Raw genomic sequence first — 13,852 nt, 5'->3', positions numbered from 1 at the left:
AGCCTCTTATGCTCACCAAGACTGCATTTATTCAAAAACACAGTTTAAATAAATAAATAAATAAATAAATAAATAAATAAATAAATAAATAAATAAATAAATAAATAAATGTAACATTGTGAAACCTTACAATTAAAATAATTCTATTTTAATACATTTTAAAATTAATTTAAATAATAGAAATCTAATCATTTCATATTAAAAAAAAAAACGTTATTTTAAAATTTTTACCCACACCGTATGTTTTTTTTTTTTTTTTTTTTTTTTTTTTTTTTTCAGCGTCTGCATTTCTGCCCTGAGCCCTGGTTAACCCAGGTCAGTAGCTGTGAAAGGCCAGATGCAATCCAAGTGCTGAACAAGAACAGTGAGTTATGTTGAGTCATACTGCGAGGAAGGGAAAAACAACTAGATGCACTACATTTCGGCACAATACTTCATGTTCAAGATACACTCTTACAGCACTAGCAAACTACAACCAACAGCCCTTCTACTGTATAAGAAGCTACACCAACATCAGGAGATCGGTGTTTAAACCGGTAGTTGTCCCAAAAAAAATAAACAATTTACCCCTCACACTGTTACAAACCCATATGATTTTCTTTCTTCATTGGCAATCCATGCAATTTACACTTTTCTTATTAAATAGAATGTGTCTCATGTTCCACTGAAGGAAAAGTCATGATTAGTCATATGTTTGTGACATATGTTTTTATTTTTTTGGGTGGGGTGAACTATTCCTTTAATAATTAGTGGCCCAAGTACACTCTGTAAGACCAGGCTATAAGCGTGGGACAGCATACGCACGCTTCCTGTTTAAGGATGAGAGACTGGTGTGAAAGTGCACAGAGACATTCAGCCATCCAGGGTCCACTGGGAACAACAGTGAGTCATAGGTGTGGGCGAGCGGGGGGAGGGGTGAATGTGAGCAGACCTGAGTCATGCTAAATGCTGTGCATCACACCAGAATGACCATCCCAAAACTACAGCAGCACTGTCCGACAGCCAAACTCTGACATGCTTTCTTTCAAACTACAGCCTTTGTCAAACAACCTCCAAACTAGTTTGACTGCTCCAAATGCAAAACATAACCTACTTGGCCAGATAGAATAAAACACTAGCACGTATTCTACAACACCTGAGCTAACAGTCCCGCTAGAGCATAAAACATATCAACCCACCAACGCTGACCTTACTGTGTAGTTAACATGAACAAAGTGTTTTTAACATGAAGATTGTATTATAACTTTTTTCTTTACAGTTCACTTAAATAGTCTCGCACTGACACAAGTAGAGGTCGACCGATTGATCGGTTTTGCCGATTAATTTGCATTAATTTGCATTTCTGGAACCATCGGCAAGAATCCATGTCAATCACTGACTCCTCGTGCTGTTTGTTTTGACACGTGAAGCTGTGTGCTGCACAGAGCGGGACACTTCAGATACAGATTTAAAACAGACAATAGAAGGGTGCCAATAGAACCAAATGTAGTCATGATTGTTACCATCTACATGCATTAGTTTATACCCAGCTGGTCATAATGTATTTGTTAGTTGCAGATTTAAAGCGTTGATGTGAGAAAGCAAACTGGTATGTTCATCCATCCTTTAAATATAATACTTAAATATCATGCTTAAATATCTAAGCATGACTGTTTGGATTTATATGAAATGGTAACACTTTACAATAGGATTACATTTGTAACATTAAGGTTAGAGTCAGAGTGTGTTCATTTTTTTTATAAAATGTAAAATATATTTTTAATTTTAAAGTTGCATTTGCTAACATTGGTTAATGAACTAACATTAATGATCAATGTATAATTAATATGAATATTTTTTATTCCGTATGAAAAGTAAGGTTCAGTACTTTGTGTGTGTGTGTGTGTGTGTGTGTGTAATAAAGTTCAGTACTATTTTAGTTTTCATATTCAGTATCCTTTTTCAAAACTATCGGTTGATTTATAGTTTGTTATCGGCCATTGTGGTCCAACCTAGCTATCGGTAAAATCCACTATCAGTCGACCAGAAGTGCATTTTATTAAGAGAACAAACATTCCATAACATTTCATGCATTTTCTCAACTAATATATTTAAAAAAAAAAAAAAAAAAATCAACAAGTCAAAACAATTGATATTATAGCTTTTTTAATACTTTTTTTTTTTTTTTTTAAGATGTTCTTGGTAGATGTTTCACTATAATCCAAGATAAAACAGCCTGACCTCGAGTCTCTATAGGTCTTCTGTTAAGGGTTAATGGTTAATCATCTTTAATTAACAATCAATTAAGTTTTTAATCAATATCAGCTTAAAAGCACTCAATCATTCGAGCACATTAAAAACACTGCATGTAAAATTCATTCAGTGTAAAACTCAGGCTAAACGCCGTAAGTGCAGGAGCGCTTCCTTGTAGGTGGATTATTAAGAGTATTTGCATGACAAATATCATGACTATGTTAAAGTGAGAATGAAATAAAAATTAACATTTTTATCTAAATGTTTGCTGTAGAAGTTATTGTGAACCAGGTCCATTTATCCATGCATGTTTGTTTATGATCTCATAATTATCATCATCAAACGCATCTTCCATTTACACATCAGACTTCTCTCTGGTGATGTATGCCAGACTTCTGCACTCATTTAGTTCTCTTAAACACACCCCTCCAAACTCATGTTCATTTGCCTCCACTTTTGAGTGCAACGTCCACTACTCAACATCCAATCAACAACTAGAGATCGACCGATATGGGTTTTTCTATAGCCGATGCCGATGTTTAGAGGTCAGGCGATGGCCGATATGTGCTGCCAATTTTTAGGGCCGATATCTTGAAGTTTTCCCCTTCATTTGCATGCTAAAATGTCACACTAATAATAAGTGGATGCACAACATTTCTAAACTTATCATCATTTATTGAGCACTGACTTTGAACCATCTCTCGAATCTTAATTTTGTGCACTGCACGGTATTACAAATAAAAAAACAAAATATCTAAAAGTTAACCAAACAAATCAATAAACTGACCAAGTATATATATATATATATATATTATATATATCTATATATATATATATATATATATATATATATATATATATATATATATATATAATAAATAAATAAATAAATAAATAAATAATAAATAAATTAAATAAATAAGTGAATCATTTACAAAAGTTTTAGAGCATTTATCAAGCAGAATTTTTCAAGTTTGTTGGAACATAAATGTTAACTTAAATATACATTTAAATAAAAGAAATAAAATTTTATAAATAAAAATCAATTAAACTGAAAAATATAAAAAATAATATATATAAAAAAATAAATAATAGTAGTGCTGCAAACACACTAGCAACCAGCAACATTTGTGTTTGGTATAAATGACACAGAACATCTAAAGTGCATTCTAACTTCAAACTTACATCGCAGTCTGTTCATTATTAAGATTAAGTACAGTCAACCAAATATATAAAAGGTTACACTGGTCAGTTTAAATACACCGTAGTATACCGGTCCACTCTGCTGTTATGACAAGGACGTTTTTGCTCATGTGAGAGAGGATGATCTTTTCCGTCTAGTTTACATTAAAAAATTAAAAAATATTATAGTTTAACATTCAGATACATTGCGAATATGGAAACATTTGGATATGTGCAGAACGAGACGTGAGCAATAACCTCCAAATACATCTAGCCAAACCCGCGCGCTCGTCCTCGTCTGCACGCACTGTCACGATCTAATACACTGTAAATGCAGGATTTTTTAAAACAAATAGGCAAAAATTCAAAATCGAACATTTTGCAGAGCAGGATCAAATAAAGCACTGGTCATTAATACTCGCATAAAATGTTTAATGTGAAAAAAGCGGTTCACTGACTGCGCAGCACAGCCACATGCGCCACAGTTACGTTTGGGATAATTTTATTTTTAATTCCTATAGTGTCATTTGAAAGCATTGCAATTGCGTTTTAAAATACAACAACGAGCACCACGAAACCATTTAAAGAGGCGCATTCAGCGGTCTCCTTGACGGGAAAACAGTCAACAAAGTAAAATGATCTCAAATGTACAGCGCGCTCCCTTCATTTTATCAAATGATCATAATCACATATTCATTTTACAGTCCTGCTACTAGCATTTTATTCAGACTAAACCCCCTTTTATTCGGGTGAGAAAGCTTTTTTTCCGAGTGGCTTTTGCACATAATAATAATACCGCTGCAGACGCATTTTGCAGCATTAAGCTTATTCATTGATTGTTAATTTAAACGACGATCGATCATGGAAATTATCAAATATTGACATCCCTAAATGCAAATGAGTTGGATGGAAACCTGGCTATTGTCTCCATCAAACCATGCGTCCGAACAAATGTCATTCACCGTTCTGTGCTGCTCCAGGACAGCTGTCTCTCCGAGCACGGTGCTGTCTGTGAGCTGGGCGGAGTAACGCTGCAGTGTTTGTGAGAGCTGCCACCTACTCCACCTCGCTTACAGAGTGAAATTCTCTGACTACCTTTATCTCCCAGGACTGTTGTTGAATCTTCCAAAAGTTTTGGCTTGGGGTCCTTCACATGCGGCAGCAGCACTTTCCACCGCACCAATAACACGGGGCTGCCCGCCGACGTGCCTGAATTTAAATCGGGCGCTACTAAACACGGATATCGGCCGATGCCGATATATTAAGAAAATGACAAATATCGGCCCGATATATCGGCCGACCTCTATCAACAACTGATGCATAGAACCAAGTCCCACCCTACAGTTTTCGTTTGCAATAATTCGTTACACTCAGATATACGACAGTGCAGAAAATAAGCTGCTACATCCTTGCAACTTTTAATAAAGATGACATTCATGTTGTCACGTACTTTAGAGTGATGCTATTCTGCTGTTGTATTTCTAAAAAGCACTTCTCTGTCTATTTGAATAATTGCTGTGAGTGAGGTGCCACAGGAGAGCGGTGTCTCTTTAAAGAGATACTCCACCCAAAAATTAAAATTCTCTCACCATTTACTCAACCTCACAATGTTCCAACCAAAAAATTTTTTAAAACAAAAATAAAGATATTTTCAATGACAACTGAGATTTTGGTCCCTCTATTAAAAGTCCATTCATAAAAACCTTTGACACTTATGCTCATAAAGACATTAAAACGTAATCCACATGAATGGAGTGGTTTAATTACAATCTCCTAAAGAGAAAGCCCACTTTATATGATGAACAGATTTAATTTAGGCTCTTATTCACATATACAGAGCACATCAAATATGGTAAACAGGGCCTCACAAACGTGCTTGCACGGCATGGGAACAAACCTCATTGCAAACCTCATTGGTTCTCGCATGTCAAACAAGCACATCTTAGCTTCCTTTACTAAATTTGATTAGCTCCATGTAGTTTGAAACAACATGAGGATGAGTGAACAACATTTAATTTGTGGCCGAACTACCCTTTAACACTGTTTTACTGTCCTAAGAGACATAAATAAAAAAAAATAATAAATTAAAAAAAAACATCAATAAGAATCATGTGTGTGGTCTGATTCCCACATCACATTTCTCCCTCAAGAAATATACAGAAGAGAGGAAAACAAGTTTGGTCCATTCTTTAGATTCACATTCACAGAACAGTTGCTGCATCCTACACTCTCCTCATGTGGGCCGGGAACAGTCAGAGATTTAGTGAGATGGCCACAGCCTCAAAATGACTAAATCTAAGCTAATATGAGCCTGTAGCAACATTCCCTCATTACTCAGCATCCCATATAAAGAAAACTAGACCGTAGCAAAGCTGAATGACTTGATCAAATCTAGATGAGTGTTGAAGTGTGGGAGGACTGGTCAGTTACTGAAGAATTTCTGGCAGTTATTAAATATCTGCCGTTTAGATAAAACAATGTCACGGGTTAGAAAATTACCATAAAAAAAAAAAAAAAAAGTGTTCATTTTATTGGTCTAGTCTTAGCTTATGATTAACCTGAATAGGGTTGGGCCGATAAACGATCCCATCGTCCATCGCCGATGGCTGACAGACATCAGGATATTGAGCCAGCATCGTGACCCCCCCATACCCCCCTCAATCCGCTGCATCCCAATACCGTGTTCGGAAAGAAAATTACGTTTATACGGAACCCCTAAAGGAAATATATACGAGACAGGAGGAAAATATCAATATTTTCCCTCGCAGTTATATTATTGGGTAATTATACTACACATATATTTTGGGCATCAGGGAGCCACTGTTATACCTGGCACTGAAAATGCTTTTGAATGCACGATCACTTTTTAGTTTCACTTCTGAGATTCTCGATCGCACGTACTCTGTTAGCGGCAGTACTTACCACACATTTTACAAGATTATATGTTTGTCAGTGGTGCTCAGGATCTGCAAATCATTCGCCATCATCCTCAGTCATCTCTCCTTACTCTGTTTATGTGGTAAGTGAAATTTTATGTAATGTAAGCCCCTAACTCCCCCAACCCCCGCAGTTTCACTGTAGATATTGTCCGATGACAATTTTGTAGTCATCGCCAAACCCTAAACCTAAATGTTTAATAAAATGTGTCTTTGTGACTCTAGTCACCTTATTTCAACAATTCTTGGCAACCACCCTGTAATCTACACTAATCAACACCAGATAAATTTCCTTCATAATTAGAAAGCCTTTCTTGTAACCAGATAATGAATACAAACCTTTCTATTCATGTTAACTCAATTTAAAACGTTATTGTGTTCAGTAATGCAAGCACCTATCACTCAATGCTACCACAAGGGGTGCTATGACATCAACATCAAATGGAAAGTGCAATTGTCTTTTCTTTCATACTGTGACTTCACTGTGAACTAGTAACACTGACCAAATGAATGAATGAATGAGTGAAGTAGGATGGCATTTAATTAAAAAGTTGTTGTGTGCTAATTGCTGGATTGAAACTTGTCATTTGGCAACTTTATTGCCCATCATCAAAGAAGAGATGTCATATCAAGTGGGAGGGGCACGTCGAAGATTGAGGGCACACGTTAAAAAAAAATAGAAAATTACAATTACAATGATGTGCATGGCTAAATAATATGCAACATTTAATTTTTTTTTAAATTGACAATTTTTAGTTTCACAGTTTAGCAAAATCTTTTACATTTTCATTATTTAAAAATCTAATGTACATACTGTATACAACACTATACTTTGTGTTCTATTGCCTTTATTAAACTACAGAAAACTTTAACAAAACTAGTTAACTCTTTCCCCGCCAAATTATTATTATTATTTTTTAAAAGTTACAGGCATATTTTTTTTAATCATTTTCACAAAAGTTTAATGGCACTCAGAATATTTTGTTGTAGGAATATCTGAACATGCAATGCGACAAAAAGAACAGATCCTCTGCTTTTAAACAATTTTATTCTAGCTTCATGCATTTTTTTTTTTTTAAATCAACACTTGAATGTGGTTAAGTTTAATGCAAAAAGCTGAGAAAATCGAATTTTTGTCAATGCCTGGATCAGATTCAGAATGATGATTAAAACAGATGGAATAGATCGCTTCTATCAACATCCAAAGCTTGCATGGCCCTATACCTCTTCCTGGATTGTCATTCGGTTTAATGCTTGATGATCGTGTTTTTACATATGCATCAGCTTGCATATGTGATTGCTTGTTTCTGCGGCTTCTTCACCGTGTTTTTATCGAGACGTTCAGTACTCTATCAGAAGATGCGTAATAGCAATAAATTATTTTATTCACACTATCACGTCAATGTAATGATTTTTATTTATTTTTTTTATTTTTGCATTCACTAATAAAAAGATTCTATCATTAGCTAGCTCAACATTGGACAGCCGATTTACAGCAGAAAATCAAGTTGTAATTCTAACTGAAAGGGAGACTGACACAGACTTTTTCTTGTTTAATTCTGTAAAGCTGTGTGATTTAACTGTGAGAATTTATTGTATAAAGAGCTATATAAAGAAACGTGACGTGACTGGAGTGCCGAGTGTAGAGCTGGTGCAAACTTATCCACATGCTATGATCAGATGCTTTCTTAACTACTGTTTTCACACCGCTCTCATTTTTTTGTTATTTTATTTTGTTATTGAGAGGATAGCATGCAGCACATATTTACATATTCATTTAAACTCTGCTTCAGGTTCAGCTGCGGAGTCAGTCTCTTCTTCTCTGGAACTTCATCTGGGAGAGTTGAATTACTGTCTTGCGCCACACTGATCAAACCATGTTATTGCAGACTCTTACATTACATATTTGTCTACATTTTTTATCGCCGATGATGATTGCCAATGATGTTGAATAATCGTTTTAGCCCTAATGCACAGTACCACCTAGACGTCACGTGGACAGAGCACAGACATCAAAGAACATGGACAGCCAAAGAATACTTGGGGCTTAGTACAGCAGCTGAGGGAGTAACAGCAATCTACTGACCAACATTATAACCATCTCGATATTTTTCCCTCTTTTGGTCTTAGAAACACTATTGTTTCTTTCTTTTGCTTTTGGGGCAAATGGGAACACAAAAATTATCCTATCATTCATCAATCTTAAATATGGTTTATCATTTGGAATTGAAACATAAGTAGTAGCAACTTTACATGGCTGCTCACTATATCATTAAGCTAGATAAATGTGCCCTAGATTAGGCGGATTTCCAAGTGGAGGCGCCGGTGTGATCACTGGCATTTTTTTTTCCTGATAACAGCGGAAACAACTTAAAATACGCTGTCATTTTTGCTTATGCAAGTAAGAGTAAAACATAATTTGACTGTAAATGGTCTACTTTTATTTGTATACACTCACTACATCAACAAAATATTTTGCTTATGTAAAATAAATAAAACAAACAGTGCACACTCCCTGCCGTCTCAGTCTCCATGAACTGGAGCGTGTCACAAAAATTAACCGGAACTTAGCATATAGGCTATACTTGCCTCACAGACATGAGAAAACAAAACCGATCTGATTATGTAAACAGTATGAAAGTGCATTTCTCTCTAAAGGCACGTCACTGTAGTGCAGAGATGGCGAGTCAGCATCCATTTCATCTTTGCAGCCGACACGGACTTAGAAAATACTAGTTTATTAATAAATAATTTAAATATGTCCTTACTATTTTCCCCAACACATTCATAGTCATTTACCGGTGCTTTGCAACAAGCTTTATGTATGCGATTGAGCATGGAATAGGCTATATATTATAGGCTCATTATGGTTTAGTTCCCCCTCCAGTATTTACGTAATTAAATTAATATAAACACATGATTAGTTGACTAGAAAAATCTTAAGTAGGGGGCAGCCCTACCATCCACCAGTACAGAAGTTCACCAAACAATGAAAATGGTCCAGTGTCAATTCTGATTTCATGGAGACTTTAAAGACAACATCTGACCACTGATCAGCTCTCATGATAAAGCAACAGTTTGAAGAGATTCTCAATGTGCAAGATAAAGTTGAATGTTGCACTGTCTACATGTCAACAAAACCATGCTTCTAACTTCTAACTTGAAGTTGACTTAATCAGTCACATAATTCAACTACAGTAAATCTCTAGACTAATATTACCCTCAAAAATGTAAAAGTCAGCTAATGTTAGAAATGCACCAACATGCAGCACACTAAGACCCCAAACTGAAGAGTCCTAATGCATGGCCATTCCTGGTGCAATGGAGGAAAGGACACTGGTTTCAACATAGATCTGTGTCAGTTCTCAGGATAATAAACCTGCTGTCAAATGTTATAGATGCTTTAGTGAGTCATTCATAAAGAAAGCTGCCCTTATCAGTTCAGTTTGCTGGTTTCTAGCAGTACAGTGTGAGATTATTTGGCTGAAGAATATGTAAATCTACACTCATGACTTGTCTTTGCAGTGTTTTTTTGTGGCCTAATGCTCACAAACTACATGCTATCATTTTCAGGGGCCTGACTGTCTCTGTAAAACCAGCCATGGTTTCCTCATTACACACTGCTCTGTGTGCCATCCTTTCAATCAATAGCAATATCTTTACAAGGAAAACAACATGCGAAGGAAGTCCTGTTATTTAAGACAGAAGCAGGGCAAAATACTCCTCTTGTTTAAAGTGAAACTACAAAGCATTTGACTTTGATGACACTTTATTTCTGAATGTCACTGTATTAGAAAATATCAGAGCAAGTGTCAGGCAGATGCAGCAGGAACATTTCACAATCAGAAGTCGCATTATACATTTTTCAAACCTAAGAAAAGTAATTTTCTTGCTCCATTTCTTGGTTTACCATTTAGTTTTCCAATGCACTCACGCATGACCTTAAGTATATCGGGGTGCATTTAGAGAAAACTAGAGGCAGGGACGCTTTGAAAGCTTCAATCAGTGCTGGGGTTTTCGAAAGCACGCTGCAAAACCAAACACGGCCATGAGATGATCATTCACTGATCTCGCCTCTGGAAACATCTGCGGCACACGGCGAGCAGCACGGAGCTCATGTGACATGTGCTGGACGCGTGCTCCTGTCACGGTCACATGATCTCAGCGCTGTTGATGCTGATGCAGCCATGCGACTTCAACTAGCACACCTGCCGAAGCGCCCCAAACTTACCGAGGCTCCGAGATCAGCACGTGCATTCAAGCATTTTTTTAAGGTTCTTAGTCTACGTACCTATAGTCATTTAGGAGTTCCACAGTAACTTGTAGCACACTTCTACAGTCCTCTTGGAGAAAGCTCAGTGGTAAAAGTTTCTAAATCATCACACGTGAGGTTTAAAGCTACCATCTTTCAGTCATCAGAGCTAGTTTCCCATAGACTTACCGCGATCAGCGTGCTGTTTCTGCTCTGCTCCCCGGGCGTCCCGCTCCCTCCGTCCCCCAGCTCCGCGCTGGTGCCCCCGCCGCCCGTCCCTCTCTGCCCCGCCGGGTCCGCGCTCGCCGCCGCTGGCGGCTGTCTGTGCTTGTTCGAGCGCTTGGCCTTGGTCTGCAGGCAGCGCTGATGCAGCGCGAACGTCTGCTGTCTCTCCATCTCCAGCCGCTCCATGGCCGTGCTGTCATAGCGGTCCTCACAGCCGTTGTGATGCCGCCGGAAGAGCTCGATCCGCCGCCGCAGCCGCTCCATCACCGCGCTGTGCCGCGGCACCACGAAATCCGCCATCATCCAGAACAACAGCGTGTTTATAAACTCACTCGAGTCTCCGGATACCAGCACAACTCTCAGGACAGATCGTGCTGTTTCCGAGTGTTTGCGTGCGTCTGCGTCTTTACAAAACACTCTCAACTGCCTCCATTTTTATCACTATCTGCCTCCTTATACAACAAAAGAAATGGCACATAGTTCAGATGTGTGCGCTTATAGTCAGAAAAGAGTCGAAACGCAAAAACTCCAATCAAAGTTTCCTTTTACGCGAACGACCGCTCAAAAATCACGGAACGATGTTTCTTATGTAACTGTCTATTCAAGCCGGGAGTCCTGACACAAACCAGAAAGAAGCACAAACTACAGTTTAATGAATGAAACCGTTAACGACTTATTCGTCATATAAGTTACATTTGTTTAGACACGTAAATAATTTAGAGAAAAGTTTAAGAGGATTCAAAACTTTCACTTCAGGAAACTATTTTTGAAAACATCGAACCCTTTTAAATATTTACCTCCGGCTTATACTTGCGCTTACAACACGTTAAAGCGATTTTTCTATCTTGTCGCGAAACGTTTAGCAACAAATTAAAAATAAATGTGCAATTTTTTTCTCCTCACAGCTGAAGTTTGACAAAAGACGTACTTCAGGATAAAAACCTATCGACGAAAGGTTAGAAAGTGATGGATAAAAGCGTATACATTACATCCATTAGTCCAAAAACACCAACTTGGAGAGTTACGCGTGAGTTTTACTAGTAAAAGTAACTTTTAAAGTAGCAGAGCGGCTAACAGCTGATCCTCTCAGTTACATTACAGCTACGGATGTAGCTTAGCCTGCTTGCTAACTAGCCCTCAAACAAAGCATTATAAACTCACTTTCTTCCAAATTTGCTTCAGAAGTCTTAAGTACACACAACAAACTACTGCCCCCCGGTTTGACTCGACACGAAAAAGAAAAAGCAAACGGTAAAGAAATAAACTCTGCCCTGCTGCGCTGTCTCTATTGTTTTCCAGTGTTCAGGCAGTTGTTGGTCGCCATCTTGTAACTATTTTTTTTTCTTTCTTTTTTTTCCTCCGCTTTATCCACGCGACGTGAGTGACAGATCTCTCGCGCAATCACAAACTCTCACTGTAAACTCCGAATACTGAGACATTCCTCAGCAGACGCGATGCTTTACAGTTCCCGGGAAATCACTTTTTATAATTGAGAAAATAACAGTACATTTCTTAAAGCTAGAAGATGTGAAGTGAAAAACTGAGACACGTGATATGTATGAGACATAGATAGATCACCTATATTATATTCCAGTACTATGCATAGGCTAGTTGACTACATGCATTGCGGGTTGTGAAGGGTTTATTATGAGCTGATGTATAAACCGTTTATATATATATATATATAGTATCCCCCATTCATAATATATCAGTTCACATTTTTGGGGGTAATGAAAACAATGCTTTAGAGAAATAATGACGGGAAGCTTTGCAGAACAGCCTGCCTGACCACAGCTTGCTTTCACCACAAATCTATGGGCTACTCTGATTGTGCAAAACCGAATTATGCAACTCACACAGCACTCACAATAATAGCTCTCCCTTACAGTCTCACAACTCCTGAGCTGAATGATTGCAAAGAGCTCTTCTAAAGATTTCAGTACATTTCTGGAAATGATTCTCCTGTGTGCAGCAAAGCTTAACCATTGCCATAAATAACCAACAGGTTTTTATCACCACATTTACTTCAGTTGTGCTTGATTATAACAAGTGGCCTGCAAAACTGAACACTTAAGCCATATTAATGTATGAACGTCATTGCATTAGATTACAAGATATATGCAAACAAATGTGGTGTAGTTAACCACCCTTTGTCTTCATTTTGAACGGTTTATCATCATGTTATTATTTCACACCAAACAGATTTCCTTGTAGTGATTTAAGTGTTCAGATATCGTTGGAGGCCACTTTTAAATTTAATAAGTATGCAAACATTTATACAAGTCTGACATCACTTGGGTGTTATTTCCCGACACTTTTGCTCTTAATTCATGCATGTGATTGGGGAAGCACATCTGTCTAGACAAAAAAAAAATTGATGAGCATATGCAGTGGAGCAATTTCTTTCAACCACATTTTTATGAATTCCGTTTTTATTCATTTCAGCATGTCATCAACTAAATCAGAAGATATTTTCAGATCCATTTTTCATATGTACAGCTGAAGTTCTCAGAAAAAGACTGACACTCAGACACTGAATCACTGACTCGTGTGTGTGTGTGTGTGTGTGTGTGTTCTCAGTACACACACTCAGATAGGCCTGAACCCTGCGATGTCAGAGGCCTTAAAAAAATATTGACAAAAAAATAATTTAACTGAAAAATACAGTTAATCTCTTGTAATAACCGCACATAAAAAGTCCAGGTTACATGTCACCTCAAAATCAAATATTACATAAAGCATAAAGAGAATTTAATTTATTTTTAAGACCATTGATATTATTAGCATTCACACTTAATGACAGTTAAGCACATTCCTCCTCCAAAAATATTACTTTTCATTGGCAATTCACATTTTCCCAAAGATTAAACAAAAGAAAAACTATGATAACATACAAATACTTCACACTTTAATTAATTAATTAGCATTAGTGCAATATACATTTTGGAGGGAAATGTACTATAAAATGTGGTTTCTCTTGAATGGAAAATTTCCTAATTCCACACGAAGCCTCAAAATCACACAG

General features: G+C 37.1%; 1 protein-coding gene across 1 annotated transcript in view; it reads right to left on the bottom strand.

Moving 5' to 3' along the window:
* LOC109081380 (mastermind-like protein 1) overlaps positions 1-12,382 on the bottom strand; it is a 31,384-nt gene extending 19,002 nt beyond the window's left edge. Inside the window, exon 1 of the mRNA XM_042769684.1 lies at positions 10,792-12,382. Coding sequence (XP_042625618.1) covers positions 10,792-11,130 — 339 coding nt within the window. The 5' untranslated portion in view covers positions 11,131-12,382. The remainder of the gene's footprint in view (positions 1-10,791) is intronic.
* Positions 12,383-13,852: the final 1,470 nt, after the last annotated feature.

Source organism: Cyprinus carpio, chromosome A14, assembly GCF_018340385.1.
Source record: "Cyprinus carpio isolate SPL01 chromosome A14, ASM1834038v1, whole genome shotgun sequence".
NCBI classification, from domain to species: Eukaryota; Metazoa; Chordata; class Actinopteri; order Cypriniformes; family Cyprinidae; genus Cyprinus; species Cyprinus carpio.
The sequence above is the reverse complement of the archived record's forward strand: the minus strand, read 5'-3'. Positions and strand labels throughout refer to the sequence as shown.